Source organism: Wolffia australiana, chromosome 1 (genome assembly GCF_029677425.1).
Source record: "Wolffia australiana isolate 7733 chromosome 1, ASM2967742v1".
In the NCBI taxonomy this organism is placed as follows: domain Eukaryota; kingdom Viridiplantae; phylum Streptophyta; class Magnoliopsida; order Alismatales; family Araceae; genus Wolffia; species Wolffia australiana.
In genome coordinates, this window is record NC_135835.1 from 20754735 (window position 1) to 20767288 (window position 12554).

Sequence of the window (12554 nt, forward strand, 5' to 3'; positions counted from 1 at the left end):
ATCTAAAAGGAATTAAAACACGACCAAATCCTCAACGAATAAGTGAGCAATGAACTTATGGAATAGGAAGCCAACAATCAGAGAAAACCATGTAAATTTCTCAAAAAATTTACATCTCTCTCTCTCTCTCTCTGCCCTGATAACCCGACCCGGTTCTCCCTTCATCCCAAGGCACAGCTCTGAGCATCACCACAGACCAAACTCAAAAAGCGCGAGTTTTCAGAGCCACGTCAGGAAGAACAGCGCCGCCCACGCCGCCGCCGGCAGCCGGGCGGCGGCGGCGGAGCTGGCGGCGCCGCTTTGCGGGGCCAACTCCGCCGTGGCCAGACCCTCGTCCGGGTTGGGCGGACTGGGTCTTGAAGGAATCACCGGCAGCGATCCCCCCGCCGCCACTCCGCCGCCGCCGCCCGGCGTCGGCAGCACCGGCATATCGCCGCCGGCTTCCGGCGGCGCCGCCTTCTCCCCCGCCGCCGCCGCCGTCGCCACTAAGAGAAGGCAGGCCAATACAGCGGCCCCCATATCACAAAAAGGAGCGGGTTTTCTCCTCTACTATTTAAGTAAATATAACTACAGAGATGGGCAGATGGCGGTTCCACGTGGCAGCCTGTGAGACAATTAGATCAAGATGGCCTCCCAGATGCGAGCTTCTCGATCACATCAGCGGCGTCTTGGACGGTCACGATCCTCCCCGCGCTCCCTTCATCCATGCTGATCCCGAACGCCTCCTCCAAGCTCATCAAGATCTCCACCTGCGCTTCGGCGATGACGGTCTCAGGGGACGGGACGGGGCTATGCCGTCCCGGACGAGAAGGGGGGAGGGCGAGTCGACCGGGTTACCGTGTCGAGCGAGTCGGCGCCGAGTTGGGCCAGGTTTGAACTGCTCTCCACGGCGGCGTCGTCGGGGAGCGCCAGCTGTCTCTTCACGATTCTACTCACCTTCTCCACGGTCTCAGGCTTCGCCTGAAGAGGACGAAGCTATGGTGTAAACCCTAGGCTTGATTTTTAGGGTTTTTACTGGCGAAGGAGGGAGTTTGAGGGATTACTACAGAGCAAGATACTCTTCTAGAGGAAGCCCGGACGGCTCTCTGAGTGCCGGGAACAGAGATGAACGCCTGCGCCGCCCGTGAATCCTCGGAGGAATGGTTAGATCAGGTTGAGATTGATGATGTGATGGAACTTGATTGCGGAATCGATGGGAATTTGAAGAAATCTCGGCCGTTGGCTCCCGATTTATAGCGGACAAGAAAAAGGATCGAAAGCAGGAATCTGGCATGTTCAATTAAGATTCTTTCGCGTGCGGCGATCATGTCGTTTTGGTGTTGAAAAATCTTCGAGAAAAAACTGTGGAGGACGGAATCGATCTGGAAAATTAAGCGTGGTGATAGGTGATCGTTTTTGTTTACGGTCAGTAAAATTCGTTATAGCGGCAGGGAGCATGCAATTCGTTCTCGTAATCCGCTACCGATAATTACGTGGAAAGTTGGTCATGATTACTCGAAAGAATAGAAAATTCACGTAAAGGAGAAAAATCAAAGGGACCTTCTGCTAATCGAACATCCAAGAAAGGAGAATCCAGAAAAAAATACCGATCTCGAGCAGAAACGAGAAGTGATTTATTTGGAATTCAGTTCTCGAGTTCAAAAGCAGGAATCAAACATGTCCAATAAAGATACTTTCGGGAATAGCAATCATGTCGTTCAAAAATTGCTGCTGCAGTGCGCAACGATGAAAATTCTGGTTTGTTAGAGAAACTAATCGAAATCTTCGAAAAAAAACAGAATCAATTGGAAAATGTTCGATACATAGTTTGAGGAAACAGACTGATAGATAATCGTCTCTACCTGCTAATAAGTTACATTTTCGGTCAGTAAAATTCGTTACTGCGGCAGGGAGCATGCAGTTACATGAAAAGTCGGTTATGATTATCGGAAACAGAAAAAAAAAACGTATGAAGGAGAAAACCGAAGGTGACTTCAACTAATCAAACCTCCAAGACCGGAGAATCCAGAAAAATACCGATCCAGAGATGAAACGAAGCGTAATTCATCTAGTATTCAGCTCGGCGAAATCAGACCTGATTTTTCCGCCGTGTCGATCGATGCCAAGACGCAACGAAGACTGAAGGCGCCGCAATCGAAGACATTTGTCCGTCGTCCTCTGATCCTCTCTCTGGACTAGATCTCTTCAAGACTCTAAAACAATGGGCGAAGAACGAAATTATTTTAAAAAGGGTCCCGCCTGATAATTGCCACGTCGGATAGAACTTTCTAGGCCCGGTTCGACTTAGTAAACAACTATCTTTTGTTTCTCTGTGTCCATAGCGGTCGATTTTAGGAATATAAGGATTGTTCGGCGAGAGTACAGGTGGCCCAATCGGAGTCTGGCGCGTGGCGGCATCTTCAACCTCCCCCTAGTTTGAATACAAAAGACGACGACAGTCGACGGTAATTCTAGCGGGCTGAGATAGTTCGAACGCGGTAATTGAGTTGAGTTCTTACTTCGAAATCGAATGCTTCGCTGGTTGAATTTCGATTAATGGAAGGAGCGCTTGTGGTTCTGTCGATCAATTGAAGAATTGATTCTCGCCTTTTTCATGCAGATTTTCGTCACGGTAAAGTTTTCAAGTTGAACAATTGAACAGTTGGTTATCTACTCACCGCTCTCCGCCGGACTCGTCGCTCTGGTGAATTACTGCTGCCAGGTTCTTTCAATCCTTTGAATTCTGCAATAAATTATGTGGGGGCCCGGAAGAACTGTAGCAAATTTTTATCTCGGCGAAGTGGGCGACATCATCGACGGCTAATGAAGGCGATTTATTCGATCGACCTTCTTGTGGTCTTTGTTGCCGAGCGATTCCTTTCCCTTCCCCGAGGTAAAATTGGCCGTGTGATCGTTGTTTCATCTCCGTCTGCTTCTCGAATTCTGTTTATCGTGATCTCTGTGGCGATTTGAGGCAGGCCAGATTGCGCCACTGCATTTGATTTGGTAGCTAGGTTTTGAAGGGAAGATGGAGGTTGAGCTCCTAGAAGTCCGGCCTTCGGAGCTCAAGTTCGTCTGTAAGTCATCCTCCGCCATGGATCTCCTACTATTCATAGATCTTCAATCGGCACTCTCCAACTATAGATGGATCTCCAACTGTTCAATCAGGTTTTTGTTTCCATTTTGGTTTCTGGATTCTACTCTGCAGAGATCTAGGCCGAAGAATGTTTTGTGGAATCTGAAGAGGCCTTTCCACCTAATTCGATTCGGATCACATCAGTTGACTGCTCTTTCTCTTCCTATTTCGAATTTTCCTCTCTGGTTATCGTCTGCCTTAGGGGAATTTTTCAGCAATCTTTTCCCCCTGTGCATAGTGCATTGTCATAAATATGAAGGCCGTGGTTCTATTTGTCGCATTTGTTGGCGATGATCATGCTTTTATGGTTGAAAAAGTAGTAGAGCAATATTTTTTACTGCAATTTGAGAGAAAATGCCAAAACACAAATTTCAGTTTAGAGTGGATAATTTATTTCCTAAATAATATCCTAGTCTGTCTGTTCTTTGGGTTAAGAATTTCATTTCTTCGTTTCATGGTTGAATCGAAATTTATCCAGTTTTCTGTGTCTTATCCTTAATCGCGAATGAGTTGCATCTTTTGCATCTGATCATAAAAAAATGAATATTTTTGGGTAGTTGAAGTGAAGAAACAAAGTTCATGTTCCTTGCAACTTCTCAACAAATCCACCGATTATGTCGCATTTAAGGTACGATGAACCGTCCAAATAACAGATCAAAAGAAACGTCAGTCTCGTATTCTTCACCCCCTTTACGGCGTGGACAGGTCAAAACCACCGCTCCAAAGAAATATTGTGTAAAGCCAAACGTAGGGATTGTCCCACCCAAGACAACGTATTATATCACAGGTGAAATTCTTCATTTGAATCGAAGAGATTTTCATTCATGTTGCGTTCATCCACCGCTACTCATGTTGAATTAAAACCGCAGTCACAATGCAAGCGCAGAGGGTGGCTCCCTCAGACATGCAATGCAAAGACAAGTTCCTCGTACAAACCACAACTGTTCCATCGGGAACCACAGAGGACCTCGACCCAAGATTGGTCAGCAAGGAATAAGCTGATAAGTTTTCCTCTTAAACTGTTTCTTTTTTAAAAAAATTCTTTTTTTTGGGGCAGTTCTCAAGAGAAAGCGGCAACCCTTTAGTGGAAAGCAAGCTAAGAGTAATTCTTGTCAGCCCTTCCCAGTCTCCAGAAAAAACCTCTCCTTTGGATGGAAGCCCTAATCGGACTGAATCTCCAAAGAACATTCAACCCATTCCAATTCCCACGGTAACTATGTCTTTGAGAAGAATTCCCCTGACATCGCAATGGCTTTAAAGTTTCCTCTTTTGGCAGGCAACCGAGGAGATAACTGATGAAAAAACATTACCTACAAAACATGATGCAGTGAGTGTAACCTTTGCTCAATTTTCTTACATTCAGCTCATTTATTTACTCACGCGTTATCATTTCACCAGCCGACCAAGATTGCTGATCTAGAATCCAAACTCCAGGAGGTAAGCACCCGCGAAAAGATTAGGGGCTGTTTGATATGCCAAACATCTGAAGGATGACGATTCTTTGACTTACAAAGAGGCTGTTCATTCCTCCATGCCACGATGACGATGGCGACTACGGGGCGCAGTTGTCGTCATCCGTCATCGAATAAGAAACGATGACGAAATGGAAGGGAACGGGTTCCTACCCATCATCAGCCATCGGTCCTGACCTTGGAATGGAAATAGAACTAAGCCTCTAAGTGGCTCTTGTTCAGTTGTTCATTCCGGAAAGAAACTATAGTTTTAGTGCACGATCATCCAGGATGGAGACTCTGGACAGTCTGGCACGATTTTCGTCCCCTTCCCGTGCCCCCCTTTTTGGGGTGTCCTGAACCGTCCTGTCCAGGAACTGTTCAGTTGGTAATGGGTGCACCCTTGGCGTCCTGATCCCACATGAATTATAGTGCAGGGACGCGGACGGGACGGTTTTTTCGTCCTAGGATGAAAAAATTGCCCCGCGATGTTGGATGAAAATCGGGACGGAAATTCGTCCCAAGACAAATGGACGGGACGGTTTTCTCCACTCGGAATGCATCACTGCACTGATTCCAGACGTCGGGACGATATTCGTCCTGTCCCATCCATCGTCCACGTCCCATATGACATCCAGAATGGAAAACGATTGGCATTCCATTCCATAGAAGTTTTGAAATGTTAGTACATTCGTCCCGTCTAACGCCTGGGGACGGTACGGTTTTTTTGCACCAAAACGAAAAAACCGTCCCGTCCGCGTCCAGGCACTATAAGATTTTACGACAGTTCCGTTCGTCTCGAAAAGATGACGATAAGGACGACGGGTTTGGATGGTTGTCACGCAGGCGGAGAAGACGATCGCGAGGCTATCAGAGAAACCCAGGGAGCAGCCACAGGTCGTAACCGCGGGACGGCCGCAGAGGAGGAGGGCGGCGGCCAAAGCCGGCGCGGGCTTCCCCTTCTTGTTCGTGATCTTCGTGGCCGCGGTGGCCTTCGCCGCGGGCTACCTGGTCCGCTCCTGAGCCGAACCCGGAGCGGTCGCGGGATGGCCGTGCCGGCCGAGCCCTGGACCGCGCGGTCCCTGTCCCGCCTTCTCCGGGATAACCCCGGCCTGGACCTCCGCCAGGTCCGCCAAGTCCAGGCCCAGCTCTACCGCAGAGACCTCCACCGCGACGCCGTCCTCGTCACCCAGCTCGTCACCGCCAGCTCCGCCGCCGGCGCCATGGACTACGCCGCCCGCCTCTTCCACTCCGCCCCAAACCCAGACCTCGTCCTCTGCAACTCCATGCTCAACGCTTACACCCTCAACTCCTCCCCCCGCTCCGCCCTCCTATTCTACGCCCGCGAGGTACTGGACCGAGGTCTCCCCCCCGACCGTTACACCTTCGCCGCCCTCCTCAAAGCCTGCGCCGCCACCGCAAACGGCGCCCTCGGCGCGCAGGTCCACGCCAGCCTGGCCAAGACCGCCGGCGCCAGCGCCGACGTCTTCGCGCTCAACGCGCTGCTCGACATGTACTCCAAGTGCGGCCGCGCCGACCTGGCAGGCCAGCTCGTCGCCTCCATCTCCGAGCCCCACGCCACCACTGCCAACATCGCGCTGTCCTCTCTGATCAACGGCGGAGATCTCCCCGCCGCCCGGGCGCTCTTCCAAGCGATGCCCCGCAGAGACCAAGTCTCCTGGAACACGATGCTGACCGCCTACGCGAGGGCGGGCGACGTGGCGGAGGCTTCCAAGCTGTTCGAGGAAATGCCCACCAGGAACGTCGCCACGTGGAACGCCATGATCGCCGCGCTCGCGCAGAACGGACGGCCGGATGAAGCCCTGAGAGTCTTCTCCGAGATGCTCACGTCCGGGACGACGCCGGACGGGACGACGATGGCGACCGCGCTCTCGGCGGCCTGCGAGGTTGACGAAGCGGCGGATGACGTGGTCGCCGTGGCGAGGAGGATGACGCCTAAGCCGGCGGCCGTCTCCACGGCGCTGCTGCACCTGCTCGCGAAGAGGGGGGAGGTGGACGCGGCGAGGAGGGTCTTCGATGAAGCCGAGGCGAAGGATCTGCTGACGTGGAACGCCATGATTGGAGCTTACGCGAGGAACGGGAGGCCGGAGGAGGCGATTAAGCTGTTCCGGGGGATGACGGCGGAGCCCGACGGGGTGACCATGGTGGGCTTGCTCGACGCGTGTTCGCAGACGGGCGCGCTGGAGCTGGGGGAGTGGGCGCATGGGGTGATCCGCAGGAACAGGATACCGAGGGACGTGTACCTGGACACGGCGCTGGTGGACATGTACGCCAAGTGCGGGGATCTGGACCGGGCGCGGCGGCTGTTCGAGGGAATGCCGGAGAGGGACCTGGCCAGCTGGAACGCGATGATTGGCGGGCTGGCGGCGCACGGGCGGGGCAGGGAGGCGGTGGCGACGCTGGAGAGGATGGAGAGGGGCGGGGTCTCCCCCAATTCGATCACCTTCGTGGGAGTGCTCAGCGCGTGCGGCCATGGCGGGCTCGCCGACGACGGACTGAAGCTCTTCGAGACGATGCAGAGCAAGCACGGCCTGGCGGCGAGGATCGAGCACTACGGCTGCGTGGTAGATCTGCTCGGCCGCGCCGGCCGGCTGGAGGAGGCGCGCGAGCTGGTCCGGACCATGTCGATGGAGCCGGACTCGGCAATCTGGGGCGCGATCCTCGCCGGGAGCGTGTTCCACAAGAACGTCTCCCTGGCGGAGGAGGCCGCCGCGGAGATCGCGCGGCTAGACCCGCGGCGCGAGGGGAACTACGTGCTGCTCTCCAACGCCTACGCGTCGGCCAGGCGGTGGGGGGAGGTGGAGAGGGTCAGGGCTGAGATGAGGGCGAATCAGCTCAGGAAGAGCCCGGGCTGGAGCTCCGTCGAGGCGGCCGGCGGCGTGCACTGCTTCAGATCCGGCGACACGGCGCACGCCCGGTTCGAGGAGATCTACCGAGCCTGGGACGAGCTGGTGAAGGAGATCAGGCCGCTCGGATACGAGCCGGACATCGGCGCGCTGCTGAGGAGGATCGAGACGGAGGAGGACAGGGAGGAAGCGCTGTTCCGGCACAGCGAGAAGCTGGCGGTGAGCTTTGCGCTGATCAGCTCCGAGAAAGGGGATTCTTCGCCTATCCGGATCGTGAAGAACCTCCGGATCTGCGGGGACTGCCATCGCGCCATGGAATTGGTCTCCGAGGTGGCGAGGCGAGAGATCATCGTCCGAGATCGGCGGAGATTCCACCATTTCAGCCATGGCCACTGCTCCTGCGGCGGCTTCTGGTGACCCGCTCCGCTCATTTCGAATGCTACTGCAATCAAATGAGGGCGAACCGTTGTTTATAGCATTATGTTTGGACTTAAATGTATAAACGAAATATATTTCCAGCCAACCAATGGAAAAGTGACAGGTAACTGAAGTATAAACTCACTAGACCAAGGGTTATACAACTTATACTCCAACGGTTTTAAATCATGGCTTAGGCTTGTTGGACGAGTGACGGAAGATGATTTCAGACAGACGAAACGGGACCGAAGGGACTTCCATTCAGTCATTCTCTCAGTCATCCAACCACAAGTTTGTTATGTCATCAATCCATTTTCATGATCGTCACAACTCCATCATCAGTCCCGTTCCGTCATTCGTCCGTCATGATGGACTGATGGATGACAAAATATATTATATTTAACCAAACGTATCTAATTATATTTTCCGAAGCATTCTTCAGAAGTCAAAATGGTCATCCTCAGTGTGCCTGCTGTCGCCACTGCTCGCCGCACGCTGCATGTCGCATGCCAGACGACGCCCTCACTGAATGTGCTGCAGTCGTTCCCCATCACTGCTGTTGTCGTCGTTCAAGTTTAAATTTGGGTTTGTAAATTTTTTTTATTGTGACCTATTGCTCCATTTTCTCTTTGTTCTCTATCTTATCACACACTCTCTCAGTCTCTCTTATTTTCCCCTTGCCTTTTCTTCTCTTTTCACCCTATCTCTCCTTCTGTTTGTCACGAAATTGAGGAAAAGAAAGCCAAGGAGAGAAGAAGGAAGAATTGCAGATTATTATTCTCTTATGCTGTTGTTGAAAGATAACAAAATACTTTTGTGATCCATAGTTTTCCCTGATGCCATTTACAGTTTATGAGTATTCCTTATCAAATCTTCATTTGAATCCATAATACCTCTTTCCTTTTTCAGACGTATTCAATTTTTTTCTAATCCAGATTTCACCTTGACTCTAAGACCAAGGTACTTATAAACGCATGTTTCTATTATTCAAGGTGAAAGTTCCCTATAACCTCAATACTTGAATATTTGGAAAGACAAGTTTTCTTTTACATTCTACTTTTAATCTTGAGGAGTTAAATTACTTTTTAAATATGCATGTGAACTGGCAAGTCCTTGGCAGAAGCAGAACTTCTTTAGAAATGCGGTATCTCCCAGGTTCTCGTCGAGTGTCTTCTTTTCAATAAGTTCATCAGGTGGCGAGGAGGTAGGCCATACTTCAAGAACATCCTCTTCCCCAATCAGGATAATATTCTGACAAAATCCTTTATGAGATCCATCTTCCAGATTTCAAACAGAGGAAACTTTCTTGTTTAGATCATATAATATTTTGTTTTTAGAAAAGCAAGTATCCATTAGCATGTAGTAGTAAAATATTAGATATTAGTGATGTAACATGACGGACGCTGGGACCGAACGGCTCGTATTACACACCAAAGGGCACTGCGGTAGGAGCGGCGTTAGGCACCGCGGTGTAGGCGGTAGCAGGGCTCGGTGGTGCAAGCGCCGGGGGGCATGGCAACAGGCGCGGCGGCGGCGACAGGCCGCAGGGTGCAACGTCGCCACGGCTGCGGCTGCGGCCGCGGCGGTGGCTGGCGGTCGCTGTTGCGGTTGTGGCCGCGGCCACGGCTGCGCCTGCGTCCATGGCTGCGGCTGTGGCTGATGGCCAGAAGGTCACGGTGGTGGCACAGTCGGCCACGGCGGCGGCACGGGCGACTCGGTGATCGCGGGCCGCAAGGCTGGCAGCGGTGGCGGCCGGAGTGCCGACAGTGGTGGCGGCAACATCGGTGATTGCGGACGAGGACAGCAGCAGTTTTAGGCAAACTCTAGGGTTTTTCTATCTCCTTACTTTGTAGTGGCATTTTTTTAAATATGGAAAAAACTAAAAAACATTTAAAAATCAGGAAAATCCATAAAAATCACTTTTTTCTCAATAATTCTTCTCTCCCGCTCTCTTATGGGTGACCCCACCTTTTATTGGGGCAAATATGGGTCTTCCCCCTTAGAAATACAGGGGAGAAGGCCCAATTAAACGTAATTAGGGCCCCCTAATAGAAGAGAGAGTCCCCTAACATGCCCACACATGGGCTTACACACGCGCAAACATGTAGGTCCATATAGCGGTCCAAACACGTGCAAACAAACAAAAACAAACACATACGCGGCCGACTTACAAGGCCTACTAAACAAGGAAAATATAAGGAAAGATAATGTCAAACCTTTGTGGCCCGTTGTCTAGGCCGGGTACTCCGAAGGCTGGGTCTCGTGCGTGAACCCTCGCTCGACAAACTTGTTCGACGTGGTCTTCGAAGTTGGATGGTCCCCCATCAATTAGGTACTCGGCCAGAAGAAGAGATGTGTGCAAGAATGGCATCATAGTGGTCTCAAGTCTACGATGAGCACGACATTTGGTAGGCCTCAAGGATACCATCTCAACAATACAAGAAAACATGGGAGGCCCTTTTCTATTGAGGACAGAATTTTGGACTTTCCACCTTTTGGCCTCTTCATCCCACAATGTCACACTGTGGACCAAATTTACAAGAAAACTAATGAGATACTATTAGTTAACTACAAGAAAGTATAAATTTTATCCACAATCAAATTTACAAGAAAATTAAATAGATAACTACAAGAACGTATAAATTTCAAATACTATTACTATGTCATTCATGTAGTAAAATCATTGATTTAGTTATTTTCCCAGTAATTTCATTGATGCATCAATAACTAAAGCATTGATGCTGTAATTTCTGCTATCTCATAATTTTTTTCTAGAAGGGAATAGTTATGGTATTAGATTCAATTCTGCCAGTAATTTATTTTCACCGACATTGCTTGCTCTTCCTCCTTTCATATATATTTTTATTTATTCTAAAATATTGTTTTTAAGGTCAAAATTAGGGCTAAAATTACGTTGTTGTGACATTGAGTTTAATCAATCATATTTATAAACCTACACTCATAAATAATTTTGTTAGCTAGTGATGACCAAGGGTCGTTTTCACAGGGAATGGATGTTGGGAAAAGAACAATCTCAATTGGATGAAGTCACGTAGATGAGAAGAGTTATGTATACGTACACAATATTGAATGCATGATGATAGTGATCATGATGGTAATAATAACGATGTGACTATAATGTTAGTACTGGAGGTGAAAGGTAGAGTAAGACGAGAGGATGAAGGTAGATGTGAGTGGTAGTGTGAAATGAGGTTGTGAGATGAGATGGGAGTGAACGGTAAGATGAGAGATTTGGAGCTAATTAAAGTCCTCTTAGTTAGGGTTTAAGATGAACGAGGGTAGAGAGATGAGAGGGGTATTGTTACATTGCAAGGAACACGTGAAATGAATAGTGGATGAGGATGGATAGAGAAGATGATGGGTGAGGATGGAGGTGGATGAGTGATAGTGATGGATGATGAATGATCTACCTAAGCGTGTTTGAGAAAACTCAATGTAAGGCAAGAGGCCAACCTTAGATCCCTACATTCCATCGAGATCAAGGTGTCTTCTTGATATAGATCAAACTCCCCACTTCTTTGTTGAACCTCTCCAAGCACTAGAGACACCAAGAAACACTTCATGGACCTTCAAAACTTCACTTTCTTTCAATGTGCCTCTTTAGGAGGAAGTGAGCTTAAAGCTGTCTTTTACAAAGGTCGTAGTCTCAACTTATAGATCCACCTATGGATGGATAGGCGACATAAAGATGACGGTACCTTTAAAACTTTAGCTCAATCCAAGTTTTGGATCATTGGATATCAAGCTTGGAAGTTGGATGACTTCTGGTCATTCATTAAATTCAAATAGTTTTTTCTCCTTGTCCGCGTCAGTGCCGTTACGTCGTTCAGTTAGGGTTTTGTCTCGTCTGAGCATAGTGTGATGATTGACTCAGATTCTTCCTCGTCATCCGTGATCAATGGTTCTCGTCACGCCACGTGTCACCTTGGAAAAAAAGGCAAAATAGAAAAATAATATATATGATTTAATATCTAGAGAGTAGCTGATGTGGTGGTGTGTATGTGCGCACTACTTGATCAGTCAGAGGAGAGAGAGAAAATAAATATTTTATAATCATCATTGCCTCAGTCCACGGAATGCATTTACCTGCGCTAGAAAAAGTTCAAATATATATATTCTATTTCGTTATCCATTAAATGCCATTATGGCATCTCTAATTGTGATGCCATAACAGTTTAGTTAAATGGTTGGCTGACACCAATCATTAATTGGGTTAATGATTGGCTGTTGGCAATCATTATCCCAATTTGGTGTTGGTCACCGTTCGACAAATGAACGGCAGCACGTGGCGTTGCAAAAATAAAGGCACTAAAATATATTCTAAAATTCGTATTTACTAAAATGAAGACTCAAAAAATAGAATATATATATATATTGACTTAGACAAAACATATCTTCACAAATTTAATGCCAAACAATTCCAAAAATTTGTATTTTGATTCAAAAAGTTATGTTCCTTAAGAATTTGATGTCAGAAAAATCCCCAAAAATACATTAAAATTTCATAAAATTCAGAATATCATTATAAAAATAAATTTAATCATTTTAAGATTGATAATAGCCATATATAATTATTTTAATCCAAGTAATTATGTAAATATGCTCAAATTAGGCTATCAAAAATGCATGTTATCAAATAATGCCCCATTTTCCCCTTTATCAACAAAAGTTGTTGCTTACTTT

The 12554-nt window shown here is 48.5% G+C and overlaps 2 protein-coding genes and 1 pseudogene across 9 annotated transcripts; 2 read left to right on the top strand and 1 right to left on the bottom strand.

Moving 5' to 3' along the window:
* Positions 1-65: 65 nt before the first annotated feature.
* ACP1 (acyl carrier protein 1) lies at positions 66-2273 on the bottom strand. 4 transcript variants are annotated; one of them, XM_078584178.1, is made up of 4 exons: positions 2075-2273; positions 1047-1130; positions 838-960; positions 66-749 (listed from the first exon to the last, which is right to left on the bottom strand). In XM_078584178.1, exons 1-4 carry the CDS (start codon positions 2141-2143, stop codon positions 621-623), a joined length of 405 nt encoding a protein of 134 aa, XP_078440304.1. In that variant the 5' UTR covers positions 2144-2273; the 3' UTR covers positions 66-620. The 4 variants fall into 4 exon arrangements, with proteins under 4 accessions (XP_078440304.1, XP_078440297.1, XP_078440320.1 ...); XM_078584171.1 differs by having other exon boundaries at positions 1044-1130; positions 2075-2260; XM_078584194.1 differs by having other exon boundaries at positions 1047-1112; positions 2075-2259.
* Positions 2274-2495: 222 nt separating this feature from the next.
* LOC144710384 (vesicle-associated protein 1-2-like) lies at positions 2496-5589 on the top strand. 5 transcript variants are annotated; one of them, XM_078584161.1, is made up of 9 exons: positions 2594-2872; positions 2958-3056; positions 3673-3743; positions 3821-3902; positions 3985-4097; positions 4173-4325; positions 4392-4442; positions 4514-4552; positions 5413-5589. In XM_078584161.1, exons 2-9 carry the CDS (start codon positions 3008-3010, stop codon positions 5587-5589), a joined length of 735 nt encoding a protein of 244 aa, XP_078440287.1. In that variant the 5' UTR covers positions 2594-2872; positions 2958-3007. The 5 variants fall into 5 exon arrangements, with proteins under 5 accessions (XP_078440261.1, XP_078440270.1, XP_078440254.1 ...); XM_078584135.1 differs by lacking the exon at positions 3673-3743 and having other exon boundaries at positions 2496-2611; positions 2702-3056; positions 3744-3902; XM_078584144.1 differs by lacking the exon at positions 3673-3743 and having other exon boundaries at positions 2591-2872; positions 3744-3902.
* Positions 5467-7956, top strand: LOC144710373 (pentatricopeptide repeat-containing protein At1g08070, chloroplastic pseudogene; annotated as a pseudogene).
* The last annotated feature ends 4598 nt before the right edge of the window (positions 7957-12554 follow it).

Bases quoted from the DNA above. Each gene is read 5' to 3' on its own strand.
- ACP1 (XM_078584171.1), bottom strand. From the start codon at position 2,143: ATGTCTTCGATTGCGGCGCCTTCAGTCTTCGTTGCGTCTTGGCATCGA. The intron at 961-1,043 runs GTAATCCCTCAA...CGTCCTCTTCAG, and splicing joins GAAGAGTATCTTGCTCTGTA to GCGAAGCCTGAGACCGTGGA. The intron at 750-837 runs GTAACCCGGTCG...GCCGAAGCGCAG, and splicing joins GCGCCGACTCGCTCGACACG to GTGGAGATCTTGATGAGCTT.
- LOC144710384 (XM_078584135.1), top strand. From the start codon at position 3,008: ATGGAGGTTGAGCTCCTAGAAGTCCGGCCTTCGGAGCTCAAGTTCGTC. The intron at 3,903-3,984 runs GTGAAATTCTTC...TTAAAACCGCAG, and splicing joins GACAACGTATTATATCACAG to TCACAATGCAAGCGCAGAGG. The intron at 4,443-4,513 runs GTGAGTGTAACC...TCATTTCACCAG, and splicing joins TACCTACAAAACATGATGCA to CCGACCAAGATTGCTGATCT.